The sequence below is a fragment of the Grammomys surdaster genome, unplaced genomic scaffold (genome assembly GCF_004785775.1).
Source record: "Grammomys surdaster isolate TR1022 unplaced genomic scaffold, NIH_TR_1.0 191, whole genome shotgun sequence".
NCBI lineage: Eukaryota > Metazoa > Chordata > Mammalia > Rodentia > Muridae > Grammomys > Grammomys surdaster.
The window spans coordinates 324,020-344,172 of NW_021604636.1; the positions used below are offsets into that span (position 1 = coordinate 324,020).

A 20,153-nucleotide genomic window follows, 5' to 3' on the forward strand; every position below is an offset into this window, starting at 1 on the left:
CCATCTGCTCCACATGTTCCGAGGGTCTCATCTGTGGCTGAGAGAGCTGAATTTTTAAGATGTTCCACCCAAACAGAGTTTCTCGTAGTGAATGTATAAAACTTGTCCTTTAGGATTAGAGAGATTGCTCAGCTGAGAGCACTGGCTGCTCCTGCAGATAACCTGAATAGTTCCCAGCACTCACACAGCAGGACTCCAACTCCAGTTATGGCAGATCTCATGCCCTTTTCCGGCCTCTGTAGAAACTAGGCACATATGAATTACATGTATATCCATGCAGACTAAACACTCATTCAAATAAATACATCTAAACCATAAGAATTAAAAGTTAAAAATGTTTCTTTGAGTGTTATTTGGCTTTTAGCATGTTTTTTCTAGTATAGAATGCTGAAGATTCATTCTTAAAAATAGAAAAAAAATTAAAGGGTTGATAGGATAAATCTGAGAAAATAGACTAGAGGTATTCTGAGTGGCTCATTATCTCCAGAGAGAGATATTTGTCAATCATTCCTGCTAGAAGCAAAACCATTTTTTTAAAATGTCAAAGTTTCCATGAGTGCCGTTAGAAACCAGTAATAACCAGGGAAGAATCCCTATGAAGATGTGTATGTGTATATGTATATGCATATGTATATGTGTATATATGCAGTCTCATTATGCAGTCTGGGCTGTCAGCTTGCCAATAGACTAGGTTGGCCTCAAACATGATATTTCTGTTCCAATTTTCTGAATGCTGGAATTGCAGGTATGCTCTACTATCCAGTCACAACTCTATTCTTTCAAAAAGCCAACTTTGTCCTACTACTGATCTCTCTTCTCCCAGGGACTGAAGTAGCTTCCTTTCTTTAATAATTTTCCTGGGCATGACTACATATGCCAGTGAGGCATCATCTTGTATAACACGTCTGGCATCAATGAATGTTCTTGTGTCTTGGTTCACTGAATGCTACCTGCAGGCTCATGGGTTTGAACACTTCCTTCCTAATCAGTTTTGGTGCTGTTTGTGAGGTTATGACATCTTTGGTTTGTTGCCTCACTAGCAGAAGAAGGCTGCTGATGCTGGCAGTGGGAGACTTATTGCTCATCTCTAATTCTGGTTCCAGTTCTGAACTGCCTGCTACCTGATCTCCACAGAGTGAGAAGCAACAGTCTTCTGGCACAGACCAAGCCACTCCACTTGATTTCTCCTCCACGACCGGTTAAGAAGGCATTCTTGTCAGAACAACCGAAGACAGACTCAGTCTTGTTTATGAAATAAAAGAGGGGGAGAAGCGGAGAGCTTTCGGGGCCTTTTGGCAAGAACCTGACATTGGCCAAGGATAAGGAAGTGGGCTTCAGGCAGGAATCTGACATTAGGCTAGAACAAAGAAGTAATTTCAGGCAGGAATCTAAATATTAGGCTAGAACACAAAGAAGTAGGCTTCAGACATGAAAATGACTTGGGACTAGGACAGGGAAGTAGGCTCAGATATTTTGATCATCCTGATAAGCCCTTAGAAATAGTGATCGTGGGAGTGATCATGGAACTTTGTCTTGCTTGTCCCTTGACTATTTGCATCTATTGTATTGTTAGTTCCTCAACCTAGAACTCACCTTAATATTTTCATGTAATTAAAATCGTATAAAAGCAAAAAGGAGGAGGGGGTGGGATAGGGAGTTTCGGGGGGGGGATGGGGAAAGGGGATAACATCTGAAATGTAAATAAATAAAATGTCCAATAAAAAAAGAGAGAGACTAAATCCCCTGAAACTGTCAGTCAAAATAAATCCTACCTTCTTTACCATCGGGTACTTTGTCACATGAAAAATTATCAAGAGTTTTTTTTGCAGCAGGTGTAAAGCAAATATAAAGGACTTAACAATTCTCAGATAGCTCCATTTTCAGACCCCATCTCTAAGACAAATGGTTACCAAATAGCCAATTACCTTGAATCCTCTGACTTCAATACATCAAAAAGGAAAGGGGCAGATCGGACTTAATTATTGAAACTAATGAAAGCATTACTAACAGTGAAATTAAATAATGTCAGAAATCCAACACAAATGTTCTTTTTTTTTAACCTTAATTAAATCGGTTTCTCAATTAATATTAGTTACTGCATGTCACCAAATTAAATATGTTTGACCAAAGGTAGACTGATCAGGGAGCTAGGTATCAACTAATTTCAATAAGGCAAAGTATTGTAAATGCTAACTGAGCGGACAATGCCTTATGTAAGGACAGAATTAATGATCTGTTTATTGTCTTTCATCCCTGGGGATAAAAGTACACATGTTTAGGATGTTTGCAAAACTTAAGTGGATATCTAAGACAGTTTTCACTTTCTCCTCTAAAACCAAATTTGACATTTTCTCATATTTCTAATCAAGATTTAAATTAATGCCTTTTGTTTTTTTAAAGGTAAAGTGGTTTATTTCATTGTCTCATAGGATTTTATATGCAGTGGGCAATCAATGCTGCTTACTAGTTTAATCCTATTTGTGATTGCCGCATATTATAAAGTGCATTGTAGTGGCTTAGATGTGTTTATCCCTGGGGAATTGTCAGACATTTTTCCTGTAGCGAAACGTAGATAATGAAACTGAAGCTTAGACAGGTCACTAGATCTAAATATTCTGTGTGTGGTTTTTATTGCTTTCATGTGCTCTGGTATTCCATGGCATAAAGCATGTCTGTATTTTACAGTAACTCACAAAAAGCACATAGACGTCTTGTGCTTTGTTTCCTTTCATTTCCACAGGATGTAATCTCCTTGATAAACATATACTGAGAATGTCTACATAGGTAAATAGAGTGCAGGTACCTAAGCCATCAGTAAGTTCTGGCCACAGGAATTGTTCAATGATGAAAGGGTGTCCTCCATTCAGAGGTAGAATATTGAAGGCTGCCTCCTCCAAACCCCCAACCCCCACCCCGTGTGTGTGTGTGTGTGTGTGTGTTTCTTCATGTGTGTGCAGTGCCTATGAAGCCAAAAGAGGCTAGGTCCAAAGAGCTGGAAGTACATGATCGTGTCATGTTGTTGATGTAAAAACAATATATGCTTTTCAACACTGATCTACCCCATTTCAAGCCCTAGGCTCTGTTTTAATCTGCATGAATACAAGTTTATTTTTGTAAATAAACCCAGGAGCCATATGATATAATAATCTTGATTTTTATAAACAAAGGAACTAAGTCACCAAGCAGTTAAAGACCCTGCTGTCACACAGATAACTAAAGGGATAGGAGCTTGGACCCTGATCTGACTCTATTGTCTGTTCCCTGACTACTACAAAGAGGCCATACTTTGCCAACTTTCAAGCTACTAATATATCGTCTGTTTTGCAAACTTTTCCCAAAACTTAATGTATAGGGAATGAATGGTCTGAGTCGATGTTCACACACCACAGGAGCTAAACCAACTACTCATCTGTGAGTGAGACTTGGGTGAGCCATGGATTTATTTTATGTTTTCAGATGTGAGTACAACTACACAATGATGTAGATATTCAGATAAAATGAAAACTTGGAGTTATTTGTTCAAAAGCTATTGCGAATTTCAGAATAGAGAATACAGTGTTAAACTAAGCACAAGGCCCTCCTAACTAGGGTATAAAAGCCTTTTGTCACTGCAAAGTGCATATACCAGTGAAGGGGGCTCTAAGCCTATGCTCTTCAATAGGTGACTGGTAGAGGCTGGACTGAACTCTGAGGTAAGAATCACAAACCCTATGATCTGGACATATAACAAGATTTACCCAATAGTAAAGTAACTAGAGACATATTACTACTGAGAGGAATTAGTTATTTAAGTTACTTACAGTTATATTTTATGCTTTGATATCTTTCAGTTAATCACACTGTCTACTCTTGACCGACTGTTTCTTATGCTTCAACAGTTATACATGAGATCACAGGTACATCATGTCTTACTGTCTTACTCACATTCTATGCCCTTAGGCATCATTAGAAAGAGTCACATACTTAGTTAAGTATATTACAGTTTTACCGCCTCCCACCAGTCATTTTACCTGACATCTTAACTACTTGCCACGCATAGCACCCAACTGATTCATATTTATAAAATTTATTCAGCCCTGCATTTTCTCCAGGGTTTAGAAAATAAAACACTCCCTCTTTGATTCTTACTGCAAAATTTCATATCCCAGTTACTTCCTTCCTCGTGGGAAACAAAGGCCTATAGTACAGCTGTTTACACTGAAGTTGTGAATTTTCTGAGTGCCAAGGTCTGTCTGATGCATTTTATGACTTGGGTTTTCACATTTAAAAACCATTATGCCTCATGAAAATATCTGATGATATATGATACTGAAGTAATGAAATGGGAAAGTTTTATACAACAGAAGTCAAATTATGTGCATTTATGTAACATCTGGGTTCTACTGCTTGACGTTTGATGATTAAAGAAAACAAGATAAAACTCCCCACAACAAAACTCTGAATAATGCTACATATTCCAATGATGCAAACAGCTAGCAAATAGTTTAGTATGAATCACAACCAAGAAGTAGAAGCTCCATGTACACATTGCTCTCAGCATTTCTATTTACTTGTTGAGTAAGTTATACTATTTAACTTTCATTTATGTCTGAAATGTAAGACTCTGAGGAGAACATTCTACATGGCTCACATGGCAAAATATTCGAAGTAAACCAACAGGTCAATATGCTTAAACGATTTTCTTAATGTTCATTTTTTTAAATGAGCAGTGAAAATAATTCTATCACCAGAGAGAAAGCATTTCTACATTCATGAAAGCAAATTCAACTCTAAATGATTCACAGTGGCATTACCTGCTCAGATCTGCTCTCATGTCGGTACTGATACTCAGAGAAGGCATTGCAGGTTGAAGTCATTTCATCCTTTTCAAATTGTCTTTTCATCTTAGCTAAGCCACCAGGCACAGTGCACACGTCTGATTCCTCCATGACCTATGATAATTTAAGAAGGCTATTCAGGTTTTCATCTGCATATATGGTACACACCGTCTACTCTTTCTTTATACTTGCAATTATTAATAGGTAGAACACAAAAAGAGATATTAACACAAAATGATTGCCATAGCCTTCCACTAAAACTAAACTGTCCAGTTGTTTTGCCATTTACCAAACATTTTATATATTGCACCTTCAAAACACTGAGTAAAATCACCCTGCTTCAGATATATTTTGATGTCTAGATTAGACTGAATACTGTGTTCTTCCAATAAAATATGAGCATGAAAATAACAAAATTAATTATAATGCAAAGTAAAGCTGTCATTGATGTTTCAAACATCTGTACAGGCAGCCGACAATAATTATAAGAATCATTTTTAGTAACACCAAATTTTATTTCAACTATCTTGGATACACCAAATAAAGGGCCTTATTTAAAACTGCTTGAAACTGTCAGTAAAAGCAGTCACTTATGGAGGAGCAGTGGCATGGGAGTTGCGCATACATTCATAAATTCTCCATCAAATCATGCTTCGTGGTATCCTGTGAGCTACAGACATCCATTTTCTACATTTTAATCTAAAGAACTTGAGATTTAGAGATGTGAAACACCTTATGTCCTTATATATAGGCCATCAAGTGACGGTATTAAATCTGTCTGTCTGAATCTTAATCTGAATGACACCTGTCTGTCCCAATTATTAACTCAACAGATAGGCAAGTAAACAGCTACTATTCATCAGAACTGGCATGTCTCAATTCTGTATTGAGCATTGGCATGTCAGAACCAAATGGCAGGAGCAGGAGGTTTGAATAGAAAGGCATATTTTTAGATGAGAAAACTGATCTCAGCACATAGTTTGGAAAGGAGCTTGCAGGGCACCAAGGAACCCTGTCAGATCACAGGACTCACAGCGAAGTGCAAAAGAGCCTAGGGCTTTGGTTTTGATGACTCCACAGCTTCCTTAGCCCAGCAAGCACTCAAGCCCAGATGGGGTGCCAAGGGACAAGCAACCTGACCCTATGCCAGCCCTTTGCATGGGAAGCTTCTAGTTCTGCATGCCAGTGGATGGAGATTCAGTGACATTTCACACCACAGCAAGACTCCTGAGGTCTGGACCAGTGCTGATATAAATAGCCCAGGGAGTGCAGCACCGTATAAGTCACAGGTGTCCTGACAGAGTCACATCCGACAGTCTGGGTATCCGAGGGCCTGAAATCTTGAACCAAAATGTGGTGGTTCTTGAAAGGTTGTGAGGAATACATATATTTTAGAAACTGATACGAAAGCACTAGTCTGAGCTTGTGCGGAGTTGTGTGAATTCCTGTCAAACAGTGCAGTAATTACATTACCATAGCAACTTTCTCTCTGGCTTCATGTGTTTTCAGTCATTTCACAATGTGAGTATTCGCTCAATGGGAAGAGATACAGTTGTCTACTTCTACGTGTTTCATATATACTCTGCTACTCTTTACAACTTTAAATGTAATTCCTGCTCAATTACTGACACTTGCTATCTGTGAAGGACACGAGAGTGTTTGAGATCCATTTTGAAATTTAAGAATGTAAGGAAACAGAAGAGTGAAGTAAGGCCACACTATTTCCTTTAACCGTACCTACCATCTATTTGGAATAAGTGTTCTCCTTGGATAGATCATATGCAAATAAAATATAACTTTTAAATTACAGGAATTAATGCAATTATTGTCAAGGTCTTTCATATGTAAATAACTAGAAATAATGCAAAATCATATGCAAATTAATTTCTAAGCCCCATTAACTGTGTTAAAAACTGGATGCTCTTCCAGTAATCATTTATTCAAAGAAGTATCAATTGTACAGCTTGCCTCTTACTTACTATATGGATTGAAATACAGCTATATCCATCCCTTTCCTTTGACATCTACTTTGGGAGTAGACACTTTATACATACACAAGCACATACAGCTGCTAGATTATCATAAACTTATAAACACTGCTACCTCAGCTATTGTTGGCACCACTATGACACTGTAGCTGTTTTCCAAACCAAGTCAGATAGATTTCCCCAATGGAGGATAAAAATGGTGCTTAGAGAGCCTTGAGGCAGTCTGATAGAGAAGGTCTACCCAAGTGAGATGGCAGGATATGCAGTTTCTGGCCATTGATGGAATGACACCTGCTCACAGGATCACTCCAGCGTTCTCGCTTTGTTTAGCACCATGATCAGAATGCTGCAGCTAATCTGTGTTATTTTTAATGACCTCATAACTAGACTGGTTTGTTTTAAATCTTTTTATATTTGCTTGTATTCTGTTTCTCAGGTTTGGGCTGGGAAATAAGATGTGGAATTAAATGGATATGTCAATAATAATGAGTTAATTTAAATGCTCAACAGTTAAACCTAGGTAAATATATTACACGGTCATCAATCTGAGATGTAAGCCCTAATCAATGACATAGAATGCTTTTTGGGGGGTTGGGACAGGACTAACAAGAAACAACATAGTTTGAGAAGTTGGACAAATGGGGATTTTAGTGCTAATTCTGATAAAAGCTTATCACAGAGCAATATTTCTTGTTACAAATTTATGGTCTGTGTTAAAAAAGATGAAGAGAAGAAAACTACACTATAGGATCTGGCATTTAATTTGTTGCTCTGTACACAATACTTCATGCTCCTGTTCCACGAGCTGCCATTGCCAGCTGGCAGTTAACATGAGGGGACATTGTTGGTCATTATTAGCTGTTCATGCAAGTTTGAGTCATACTGGAGTCAGTTTGGGTTGAATCTGTGACTTCCAGATTTTCTACTTGCAATGTCTGAGGCAGCTGTGTAGACAATTACAAGTGGCCTTGTTGGGCTAATTGATGAAGCATTAGATACCACCGAAAAATGAGACTGTTATTTTACTTTTTTCCTATATTTATTGGGATTTTTGTGAGCTCAGTATTGCAGTACTTTCTTGCTCATAGTATTTGAGAGAAGTTGAATATGGTAGATTGAGGGCCAAAATAATCTCTGCTATAAAAAGGGACTTTAAATATATTTAAAAGAGCATTGGCATCACGAATCTGGGGATTTAATTTTATAATTGTGCAATCCTTTAAAAATAATTTCACTAAATTTTATGTTATAATTTGGGCCTTTATAGAGAAGATTTTCACATCAGTCTTAATTTCTGTTATTTATTGAATAGGATTAGTTGACTTATCCATATCTATTTTATTTATTTTATACCACCAGAGTAAAGACAAAGTCAGACATTCAATAGCCTCCAGATACAACACACCACAGTCCATGGTGACTTAACCAAACCCAACAGCTCATTCTTCACACTTTATGAATTAGGGCAGAACTACTTTTAGTTTACAGTGAGATCTGAGTTAAATCTTGAAGGCAAGCTGGGCTGTTACACTTCATTTGTGATCACTATGATAAAGCCCATTGGATGCATAGGAAACATAAGAAATGATTCTGGTTCAAAGCAAATTGTTTGAAAACAGTAACAAAACATCAAAACGATAGAAATATACTTCATTTCACTAAATTCTTGATAGGAATGTTTTTCTAAAAGAAGCAGTTGGTTTACAAAAGAGAGGTCTTCTTGTTAGTTTTAAAAGGTCAAAGCATTTTTTTCTTTGTAGTATTTCATATTTTGCTGATTTGAAGGTGCAAACCCCACAATGAGCAGAAAGTAACCACACACAGAGGACACCAGAGTAATGTTGGTTTTCCTAACAGCTAGGTAATGGGGAAACCAGTAGAATAAGTACACCAGAATTCAATAATGACTAAACAGAGTTAACATCTTCTATGGGACTACTTTTGATTACTAAAACCTTTTTGTCTTGCAAATGGGCTGTGTGCCCATTTTAGACGTTTACTTTTTTTTAAAGCACCTTAGAAATACAAATCATATGATACTAATCTGTTTTATGACATTTTCTCCACTTAGGGGGAAACGGTCTAATCCTTCCTAAGCAAAACCATTGTTTACCAAATAGCAAGTATTGAATGAGGCAGTTTCTTGTCTTAGAAACAGTCTGGTAGCTTGAAAATCAATCTTTTTGTTATCTTTATTTTATACATTACGATGTTGGCTGTTTTCCTAGTAATTTAGAATGAACTACCTTGTACAACCGCGTTTTAAAATCTCCAGCAGGGGGCGCGCACTAAGAAGACTAGCCGAAAGCAGTATTGAGCTGATATTGTTTGGGAAGTGGCCTAGTTACTCTTGTCACCTCTCTACACTCATTCCAAATCTATGCAGTATCTAAAATGTATTTTAATGACTATGTAGAAACTTAAATGTCATCTGCAATTGCAGGGCTGTTAATGAGTTTGGCACAGTCAGCCTTGCCTCTAAATAATTTGTAAATGTTGAGTAACTATTTTTAAATCCTACCTTTGGGATCCTCTCTGTCTGTCTGTCTGTCTGTCTGTCTGTCTGTCTGTCTGTCTGTCTGTCTCTCTCTCTCTCTCTCTCTCTCACACACACACACACACACATACAGAGTCTGTCTGTCTGTCTGTCTGTCTGCCTCTCTCTCACACACACGGCTAATTTGGAGATTATAATTATAAAAGAATGTTCTTATATTTCATTAAGTTGAAGGACACAGACTACAGAATTCTCCAAATTCGTTTGAGCATCACTTATTATGAGTTGGCACTAAAATTGGTGATCTTTCTGAATCTCAGAGTTTCTCATAATCATAATTGGTTTAGTCAAGTGCCTGCACTGATAATCTCTCTCATTTCTATGTTGATTAAGCTTCTCCTAATGGATTCAGTGCATACCAAGAAAAGCAAAAGAAATTATACTGCAAGAGAATTTAAATGGATGATACACAAGACCAAGGGGGGCAGCACAGAAGCCCACATTATTAAGATTTGAAATGAATTCTCAACCTTCCTGAGGAGAATAGCTATAGGTTAATTGGTAATGATGACAATATCAACACATTTACGGAGTGCCTCCTGCCTTCCACATAAATTGTCTCCTTGGTTCTTCCCCAAGACCCCTATGTGGTAGATAATTACTGCCATTCCTCAGTGCAGAAAACTGAAGCGGTCAAGAGAATAGCTCGGGTTCACGCAACCGTCAAACAGCACATCCGAGGCTTTAAGTCAGAAGTTCTGAATTAGATTTCCGTTTTATTTTATTTTATTTTTTTATTTTAATTCTTTTAGTCCGCTGTAAAAAATACCCCAGTACTTTTTTTTCAGCCATTCAACTATTTTGTTTTCCATCCAGTACTATTTTTGTTTTTTTAAAAATAAGGAAGAAGCATGGACAGACAGCATGCATATCACTCACGCAAAATTCTCCAGAGGTGCTTACATTAGCCGAGAAGCTGCGGGCGTCACCCCGTGAAACGGCCGCCTGGTACCTTGCCATCCTCTCCTTCAGGGACAGCGCCTCGAGGAGATCCCACTGGCCCTCAGTCCCAGCAGTACTGGCTTCTCCCGGCTTAGTAAGGTTGAAGGTCGCTGAAAACAAACATAGCATTTTTCAGATAGGTGTCAGCGTGAGAAGAAAATAGCATCAACTTATGAACAGCGACAGCTTCTAGAGTACTTGGTTTCCTAATCCTGACTGCAAAGTTTCACAGCACTTTCAAAGTTTCTCTGTCAATTTCTTTTCTACAGAGTTCCAGGACAAAGTTAAAAGTGCGTACAAGAGGATATCCTCAAAAAACCGTCACTGCTCATTTCTTCTGTTTCTGAAGTTAGTATGACAAGAAATGATGATTTACTAACATATTCATAATCTAATTATTAACATTTCAATCATTATGCTAAATACTGCATAAACATCTCAGTGATTTCTCTAACAACCTTGTGGACAGACTTTATTTACTAAAGTTTACATGGGTGTAAAGAAAAATACATAGTAGTTAAACCAACAGCAGCAACACCAACAAACACCAACACAAAATTTTCCTGGGATCACAAAATTCCTAAGGGGTGGGATTTGGATAGTTGGAGTGTTAGCAAGTAAAAAATTGTTCTCATAGTTCTGTGACCAGACACTTCTAGATAGTTCACATATACTAGAACTGGATTCAAAGCCAAATTTTCTTACTTAATCTTCCTGCTATTGCTGTGCTGGATGGTTTACTACTCTTTTGAGGGGAGAGGAGTAGGGCTGGAGAGATGGCTCAGCGGTTAAGAGCAATGGCTGCTCTTCTAGAGGTCTTGAGTTAAATTCCAGCAGCCACATGGTGGCTCACAACCATCTGTAACAGGATCTGATGCCCTCTTCTGGTGTGTCAGCAACAGCGTGCTCATATACATAAAATAAATAAATGCATCTTTAAAATAAAGAAAATGTGTGTCTCTGTGTGTGCACACACATATGTGCATGTGCACTCATGTGTGTGTCTATGGATGTGTGAGTACATATTCACCATTTAACCATGAACCCTAAGCTTGTCATTCTTGGCACTTGTAGCTTCTGGGACAAAGAATGTATACATCTTTGGCATATTTCATTATGTAGTTTGGCTTAATATAGCCACTTTGGACTAAGACCTAAATCACTAGAAGCAATAACATGTCACCTCATTTCCTTCTTTCCCCTCAGCCCTCAGCCTTCACATTAAAACATTTTATTAGGTTGTTCATTTTTAATATTTTTTGTCTTCAAGATTTATTTACACAGTGGCTGATAGGAACAGCTTCTGTGGCTCAAAAAAAAAATAAAGTTAAAACAACTAGCACTGCAACTCCCTGTCTAGGTGTTTGTGACTTCTTATTCAGGTAAATATTTTTATACGTTTTAATAAAGGTATTTTAGTTACTGTGTTATAAGATACAAACTGTAGAGCATTATATTCTATAAGCACTGTGATTGACTGGAGCACACTGCTATACTCTCAAAGTTCGGCTATCTTGAAATTTAACTGCCATCCAAAATATTAACTTATACAAGTGTTCAGTGTTTCTGAGAAAAATGATAATTGCAAATCACCATGCTAAATTAGAGATATCCTAATTTTTCTGAGTGTATAATATATTTGCACAGATAGATTCAGCTATGTTCAATTGCACTGGCTCACCTCATGAATCTATATATATATATATATATATATATATATATATATATATATATATATAGTGTGTGTGTGTGTGTGTGTGTGTGTGTACGTTCTTCATAATAAATATGAATATCATTTTGTATAATAGTCACAAATTTCACCCCCTTTGTGGTTAATCTTAGCCTAACCTAGCTTGTTTATTTTTGCTAAAATTTACAGATCATGTTTACATATGAAGTTTTCAATTCTTATCATACTTCAAATCCCAGGTAAACGTTCAAAGTTTTTATTAAAGTAATCAGTGGCCTGAGTGCTCTGAGATTTGGATCTCATTGCCCAGTGGCCTTTTAGGCAGTGAAAACACTGCTGCATTTTTGATGTGTTCTCCAATTTTTCTTTCTATCGCTCATAAGCAACTGCATATTCAGCTCCGGGCATGGCATATAAAAATCATAGCGAGCAAACAGGAAACCACATTGCTGTCAGTCTTCTAAAGTCAACACCTGCCAGTTTCCTCATGGGGCAACAAAATGATGCTTCTTCCCTTATTCTCTTGCAAGGCACCAGGGACTCTTAACATGGTGCTGACAACATCTAATACAGCCCTTCAGCCTCGACTGGATGGCTGCTTCTGTAGGGATGCATAGGGAGGAAGAGAGGACAGTGAGCTACGAGGAGCCCGAGTGGGTGAGGTTAAGTCTGGAGAAGAGCACAAATGAATTTAGAATGTTTTTCAAGGCAAAATGTAGTGAAAGAACAAATAAGTTTGGTATCACAAAGTGCCTGTGGAAAAGTAAAAAAAAAAAGAAAGAAAGAAAGATAAATATTGCTGTAAACAAGACAAGAGAACAAGCAGAAAGGTTTAAGTGTCCTGTGAAGAAGAGGAAGCCCCCAATATTTAAACGAACCCCATTAGGAAGCTTCATAAATACTAACATCACACACACACACACACACACACACACACACACACACACACACACACGTTAGTTGTTTTCTGTCCATTGGCCTTACAAGTAATTCATTGTACAGGATAGCAAAGCTCCATTCAATGAGGACAGTGGGTTCTCTGTTGTTCCCAGAGCTGATGGCACTGTTCTACGTAGAATCCGTCATATTCTGAATATACCAAGTTTCCTTTATTGCTTATGCCAATGTAATTGCCAATCCATTAACACATTAATTCTTTATGTGACACAATAAACCACATAAAAAGAAATAACACACAAAATAACTTAGAAAGAAAATAAAATATTAAAAATTAAATCTGTCATGAAGACAAGTATCAGACACTGAAGACATGAAGAACACTTTCATTAAGTGTTCCATTTGTCTTAGGAAAAGATGTAAATGATCACTTCTATAATATAGCCTATTCTATCATACATAAAATTCAAGTCATCGTGTCCATTCTTGCTTTATTACCTCACAAAATATCATGGAACACGAGGTTAAACATATGCTTTTCTTCTACAACTTTGAGAAATAAAAAAAAAACCCAATTGACATTTTGTTCCAGGCCACAGAAATTCATTATTCATGACTCTATGGAGAGTTCATATTTACAGCAGTTTTTAGAGTACACTGGTACAATATTTATGCTCAGAGAATTCTTGACCAATTATTCACATCTGAACAATTGATTAAAGAAGATTGTGTATTTACCAATCTAAGGTTTCTTGGAGGTGATACAATAATGTGACAGACACTAAATATAATAAAAAAACAATCAATGAAACTATTTCACCCTGGGTTTTCTCCTACTTTCACAAGTCTGTGGTCAAAGGTGGAGTACATAGCGGTATGAAGGGACTCTCATTAATAACCATCCCCAAAGGGTCATTTCCATATGCAATATGAACCGTTGTCACTTAGCTGTTCAGAGAGTTTCCACTTTGGAATTAAACAGTTTGTATATGTTATGTGATAGAATAAAAATAAAAAGTGACAAGGATATCTTACCAAGAGTTATTTTACCATATTAAAAGTTGCAGATTCAGTCCTAATATCTTTATACAGTAGCAATGTGAATTAAAGGCCCACAGCCTGATACATAAATTCAGGGTCAATGTGCTACTCCATAATGCTGCCAGAATCGTAAAATGTCCGCACATAAACTGCCCAATGTGGCAGGGTTCACAGGGACAAGTGCTTTGTCACTGTCTCTTTTATAAAGCCAGACTTCTTGTCAGCATGTTTTCTAAATGTAATACTTCTTATTGCTTTTGAAATATGGCAGGCATAGTCACAAATGATAGCTCTGGAAAAAGTATTACAGGAAGGGTGAGAGCATAATAAAACAATAGATTCTATGGGTTGAAATACAAGGACTAGACACTAGACTCTTTAAAACTGGCTTATGAGCCGGGCGGTGGTGGCGCACGCCTTTAATCCCAGCACTTGGGAGGCAGAGGCAGGTGGATTTCTGAGTTCGAGGCCAGCCTGGTCTACAGAGTGAGTTCCAGGACAGCCAGGGCTACACAGAGAAACCCTGTCTCGAAAAACCAAAAAAAAAAAAAAACTGGCTTATTTACATATAAGTGAAACTTACATGACTCAGATTGTCTCCCCCTTTCCCTATCCAACATGGACATGGAAAAGGGTATACTCTATTTAAATGTCACAATAAAATCTGTTATTGTAGATGATCACTATCAATATTCACTAATACAAAAGCATGTCTTGAGAGAACAAAAACTCTATCAAATGAAATGGAAAATATTTGAGCTTCTTATTTCAAGAAGCTGCTAGCTAGTGTATAGGTTGGGAGGCTGGTATGAGTCAAGACAAACTCTCAGCGGAGAGATCAAGGTGAAATCAAAAGACAAGAAGACTTCTCAGAGACTAGAGAAAAATGTGAGCCGTATGAAAGTACTGAGGCAGGACATATATTGAAAATGAATGACATATTAGCAATAGCATGAAAGTAGCTGACAGACACAGAGAACAGAGGGACATGTAAGCTATACACACCGCATTGTGAGACATAGTAGAGGAAATAAATGCTTGAAAATGAAGTTTCGATGTAAATGGAAATAGTTAACACAAAACCAAAAGTTAACTTAATCAATAGCATACCAATTTATTGGTAACAATTGTGAAAATTTTAAGTTTATGATGTAATCCAAAATTTAGAACTGTCCAGGAACAGGAACAGGAACAGGAACAGGAAGAATTTCTGTTATTCAATAACAACACTCAGACACTTCAGTGTTTGAATATATATAAAATTATATAATTATATAGTTATATTTTACAAAATTTTCACTTATACACTTAACATCATGAGGAACTAGAGAACCAACTATTAACTAATGAAAATTAATTGTGACGCCCTAAATCAATGCAAATCTAAATTGAGGTCTATGAGAAAAAGAAGAAAACCATCTACATCAGCCATGTTAGCTGAAAAAAAAAATAAAACAGGCAAAACCAAGGAAAAGCCTCTTTAAATAGTACTTCCATGTGAAGACAGATGTAAAAGCAAATGTGGCAGTTATTGAATTAAAAACAAACTTAATATTGAAACACTGAGATTAAAAAATAAACTCATAAGAAATAGGCAATAAACCTAAAACCGCTTAGAAAGAAAAGGTTAACCAAATTATATTAAACGAAAATAAAGAAAAGTGTTCTAACCTCTATTCTTTGGAGGCAAAGTCTTCATGGAAACAAATTATACAGAATAAGATAGAGAGCCATTCTATTGATGAGCTGCAGTACCTATCCAATAACTGTGGACCTTTGTGGTCATTACCATTGTACAGAAACACAAGACATCATCAGCAATAAGAAAAACAGACACTTAGGAAAGGGTGTCTATAATTTTTGCCTCTCATTTTCTGTAAGAGTAAATTAAGAATCCATGCTTCTAATAATGTAACTAACAAGGCTTACTTCAGTTTATCTACATGAACATAGGGTGTCTTCACTATCCTTCAGAGCTTTCACCTCCTAGGAGGAAGACATTTATAGCCTCAAATGGTAGAGTGCAGATGTACATTAGAGCTCACAGGCAGATGTAAGCTGTCTGTGATGTCAGCAGGTCCTTGTCAGGGACAGCATCTGAAACACCTGCTGGGCCATGTGTGCGAGAAGGAGATGCAGAAAGGATGCAACAACAGTAAGGCCAAGCAATCATGTGGGGAAGGCTGGGCAGTGACTTTGAGGACACCATTAGGAAGTCTTCATGCCCAATCACACTGGAAATGAAGTGCAAGTTGGGTTGAAGGGTTAAATAATTTTAAGGTGATGAAAATCTTTAGAAGACCATGGGTGTGTTATAGAGTGGTTATAATAGAATGTCCTGATACTAAACAAACAAACAAACAACCCCACTTCAAACAACAACAACAGCAACAACAACAACAACAAAACAATTTTACAAAGCTTTTAGTGGGATAAAAACTGGAACTGGATGTGGGAAACACAAAAAATTTCAAGATCAAATATTTTAGACAGTTTGTAGGAGGAGAGAAAACTAGGGATTGCAAATAACCTGTGGACTTAAGTATTCAGTTTCAATAAAGATTACCAACAAGGCATCAAAATGCTAACATCATTGAACTATAAAAAAGAACTAGAAATGATTTACAAGCACAAAACAAGAGCAGGCCTGTGTACAGTCAGACATTTTATTTAATACCCTTGGTCATGGTCTGGGGGTAGGATCATTTTTACTTTTGTTTTTTGAGAGCAAGGAAACAGAGATAAAAATTTACATCTTCCTCCTTGTCACATGGCTGAGGAGTTGTATACTTGGAGGAGTGGCTGGATGCTCTGCGTTTGGTTCCCTGGCTTAGTCACTCTTTTCAGTCATCTGTCAGGAAACATATGTGTCCAGACCAGGGAACTAGTAGCTTCCCTAGTTAGCACTTTAAAGAAAAGTCAAGGAGAGGTCTTTGATGGCTAATATCAGTAGTCAGTTTGACCATATCTGGAATCAACTAAAACCCAAGCAAATTCCAAAATATTGAGGAAATTTTCTTGATTGGATCATGTTAGGTATGAAGGCCCACCTTAAATCTGGGTTGTGCTTTCTGGTAACAGCTCAGATAAAAGGACAGAAAAGAAGTGAGATGTTGCTTTTTTGCCTGTTTGTTCTCAGTCTCAATGGCATGCATGTTCATGGGTTTTCTGCCGCGATGTTTCTTCTCTGGTATTAGAGCCCAATTCATTGGGATTCTGACATATACTGAAGAGTAACTGAGACATCCAGCTTCATGGGCTGAATGTTAGATTCTTGACTTTTCGTGAAGGAGACAGACACTGTCAAATGAGCCAGACTACAGCTTGCAAGTCAATCTAATGAATTCCCTTTTAATACACAAAAATTCATTCTATTAGTTCTGTTCTTCTACAGAACACTGACTGATACATTGAGCTTCTGTTTTGAACTGTTTCATATTTAGATATAAAAAAAATTTAACAGATACCTAGATGGCTAATGCCATAGTGTTTATGACTCAAAAGAGACTCCAAGGTTCAGCAGCAAGTTAAACATTTTAGAAGGAAAACACAATTTGTACTATCTTCCTCTGAAATTTCTCTGATGTCAACACTTAAGCTTCAATTTAGCTCGAAGAATGTGATGGTGTGTCCCATGGATCTCTGTAAGGCCTAAGGAATCTTAGATACCACTTTCGTTTTTAATTAATCATTTTTGTTTATATTTCAAATATTAACCCTCTTCCTGGTCTCAACTCCAGGAGCCCCCACCCATCCTCCTCTTCTTTGTCCACCACTTTCAAGAAGGCAAGTTCTTTTACAACTGACATAGCAGCCGCCCTGCTATTTATTCTGGATGTGTTATAAAGAAGTCAACTGTTTAGTACTTGGGAAATTGATTTAGAATTGAGTTGGGAAACTGCTGAGGTAAATTCTATCAAATCTAAATATATGACCTATAACCAAGTTTGGATTTGTATGCAGAAAATGATACCATTAGACATAGCACTGCCACAGGCCCATTAGCAGGAGTACATTTTTTCTATAATTTTAATATTAGCATGTATTTCAGCTAATAGGAAAATTCATCTCTCAGAGCATTTAAAGTGCACCTGTCATGCCAAATATGTAACCAATTTGAATCTTTTATATTCTTATCTGTATTTGAGTATTATAAAACCAAGAAATAGATAATAAAAAGAAGGAGCAAGTATCCAACCCAATCTTCCATAAATCACATTTTCTATCTCAATGAGGGAGGGCAAGAGAATCAAATGAGTGCCAGTGGATGCCACAGCAGCATAAAAATGACTCTGTGGCATCTGTTTAGCATTGAAACAGACTGACTTTTAAATCCTTCACCCCATTATCTTACTGTCATCAAATACATCATCCTGTTGGATGTATACTTGTAACTTTCCCTGATTCCACCCCTGCATCCAATTGTACTGAAATTTATTTGCCTGTGATGGTATGTCTCTTCACTTCAATGCAGAGGATCGGTTTTGTTCTCTTATCAGGTTGTCTCTAATTAGAATTAATTTTTTTAACCAGATACCAGATGACATCCTATAAATGGAGTAGCCAAGGAGAGGAATAAGAGAAGATGCAGCCTAAGTTGCACAAAATAGTAGCTCACCTAAAGATGCTTATATCTCAGCCTTCAGAATATGTGATATATTAACTTACATGAAAACAGAAGAATTTTTGATGGTGCTATGGAGCTAATGATCTTGATATGGGGTGATTTTCCTAGATTCTTCATATGGTTAAATTGCAGTCCCCAAGAACTTCATAAGTGAAAGAGAGGTATGAGATAGTAAGAGAGTAAGGAGATAGATAGATAGAGAGAGAGAGAGAGAGAGAGAGAGAGAGAGAGAGAGAGAGAGAGCGAGCTTGGGTCAAATGTCAATTCAATCTGCCCTGTATTGCCTGTAGCAATAAATTGCTGTATAAATGTTTCTTGTGCTTTTTCAAGATTCAATAACACCATGAAAATGACTTCTGGTCAGAAAGCAAGTGTGAATGAACAGAATTTTAGAAGAAATGTGATAATCGTTAGAATGAAAATATTGCCAGTTTGAGCATATTTGAGAATTTAATTACACTCCTATTAAACATTTTAAATTAATTGCTTAGCTTAGAGAATTGGCCTGTTTAAAAAAAATCAATAATTGAACGAAATGATTTAAATTTCAATGAAAAGGTCAAATATGTTGAACTATTAACGGCCTGTAGATGGTTTATACATCTTAGGGTAAGTTTTGGTGTTATATTTTTCTTTACTAGAAAAATGAGGCCTCGCACACCATGATAAACTGTTAGTTAATGACGGACTGCTGCATGCTCATCATTTTCCTTGTATTATACATTGATTCTTATACTTGCTAGGGAATTTATTCCTGTTTTACTGATGAAGTAAAGAACAAAAGATTAAAATCAAGTGCTGGGGAAACATTTCAGTGGTAAAGAGAATTTTGTGTAAGACTGTAAACCCAAGTTTGTATCACTCAAACACACATAAGAGTATGTAAGAGCCAAGGTTTCGGAGGACTGCTTGAAACAATGATTTCTAGAGTTACTAAGGCCATTGCTTACAGGAACTCATGGTGACTATGATTCCAGGCACAAGACCTGTGTAAAAGCCAATCAGTTACAATTCTGGCATGAAGGAAGGAAGGAAGGAAGGCCTCATGAAGCCCTGCCCATAGCTGAAGAGGTATGTGTAGTTAATGGGTGCTGAGAGGAGAACAAGTTTCTTTTTAGGATGTAGCCCCTGATAGGCTGCCCATGTTCCAGTGGATGGTCCTATATAGACCCATGGCAATGCTAATGAGCTCAGTGTGTTTACCAAAGAGAAAACACTGTTGGAAGGAAGAAATGATAGGGCTGTTATGGTGTGAGTTTGAGCAAAGGTAGTGTGTGTGTGTGTGTGTGTTTAGGGATTGGATTTGATATATACACATTGCACACATGTGAAAGTTAAAATACTCGTAAAATCCTGGGTATTCATACTTATAATCCAAACACTGAAGGGGCAGAAGGGTGAACCCCTCCAGCTGAATAGCCAGTTTACTAAGCATGTCAGTGAGCTCTGGGTTCCTGGAGAGACATTTCTCAAAACAAAGAGCAATAAGTCACCTGAGGATGATCTCTGGCATACACAGGCATGCACTTCATCGTACATACATGCACACACACACAAACTTGCACTCATACATACACTCTACACACACATACAC

General features: G+C 37.2%; 1 protein-coding gene across 2 annotated transcripts in view; it reads right to left on the reverse strand.

The window, feature by feature from the left end:
• Positions 1 to 20,153, reverse strand: part of LOC114622770 (xin actin-binding repeat-containing protein 2) — an 82,446-nt gene that overhangs the window by 44,818 nt on the left and 17,475 nt on the right. For both annotated transcript variants that reach the window (XM_028769258.1, XM_028769259.1), the window contains exons 2-3: positions 10,266 to 10,414; positions 4,794 to 4,931 (exon numbers count right to left, since the gene is read on the reverse strand). In XM_028769258.1, the coding sequence (XP_028625091.1) occupies positions 4,794 to 4,931; positions 10,266 to 10,322 (195 nt within the window). In that variant the 5' untranslated portion in view covers positions 10,323 to 10,414. The remainder of the gene's footprint in view (positions 1 to 4,793; positions 4,932 to 10,265; positions 10,415 to 20,153) is intronic.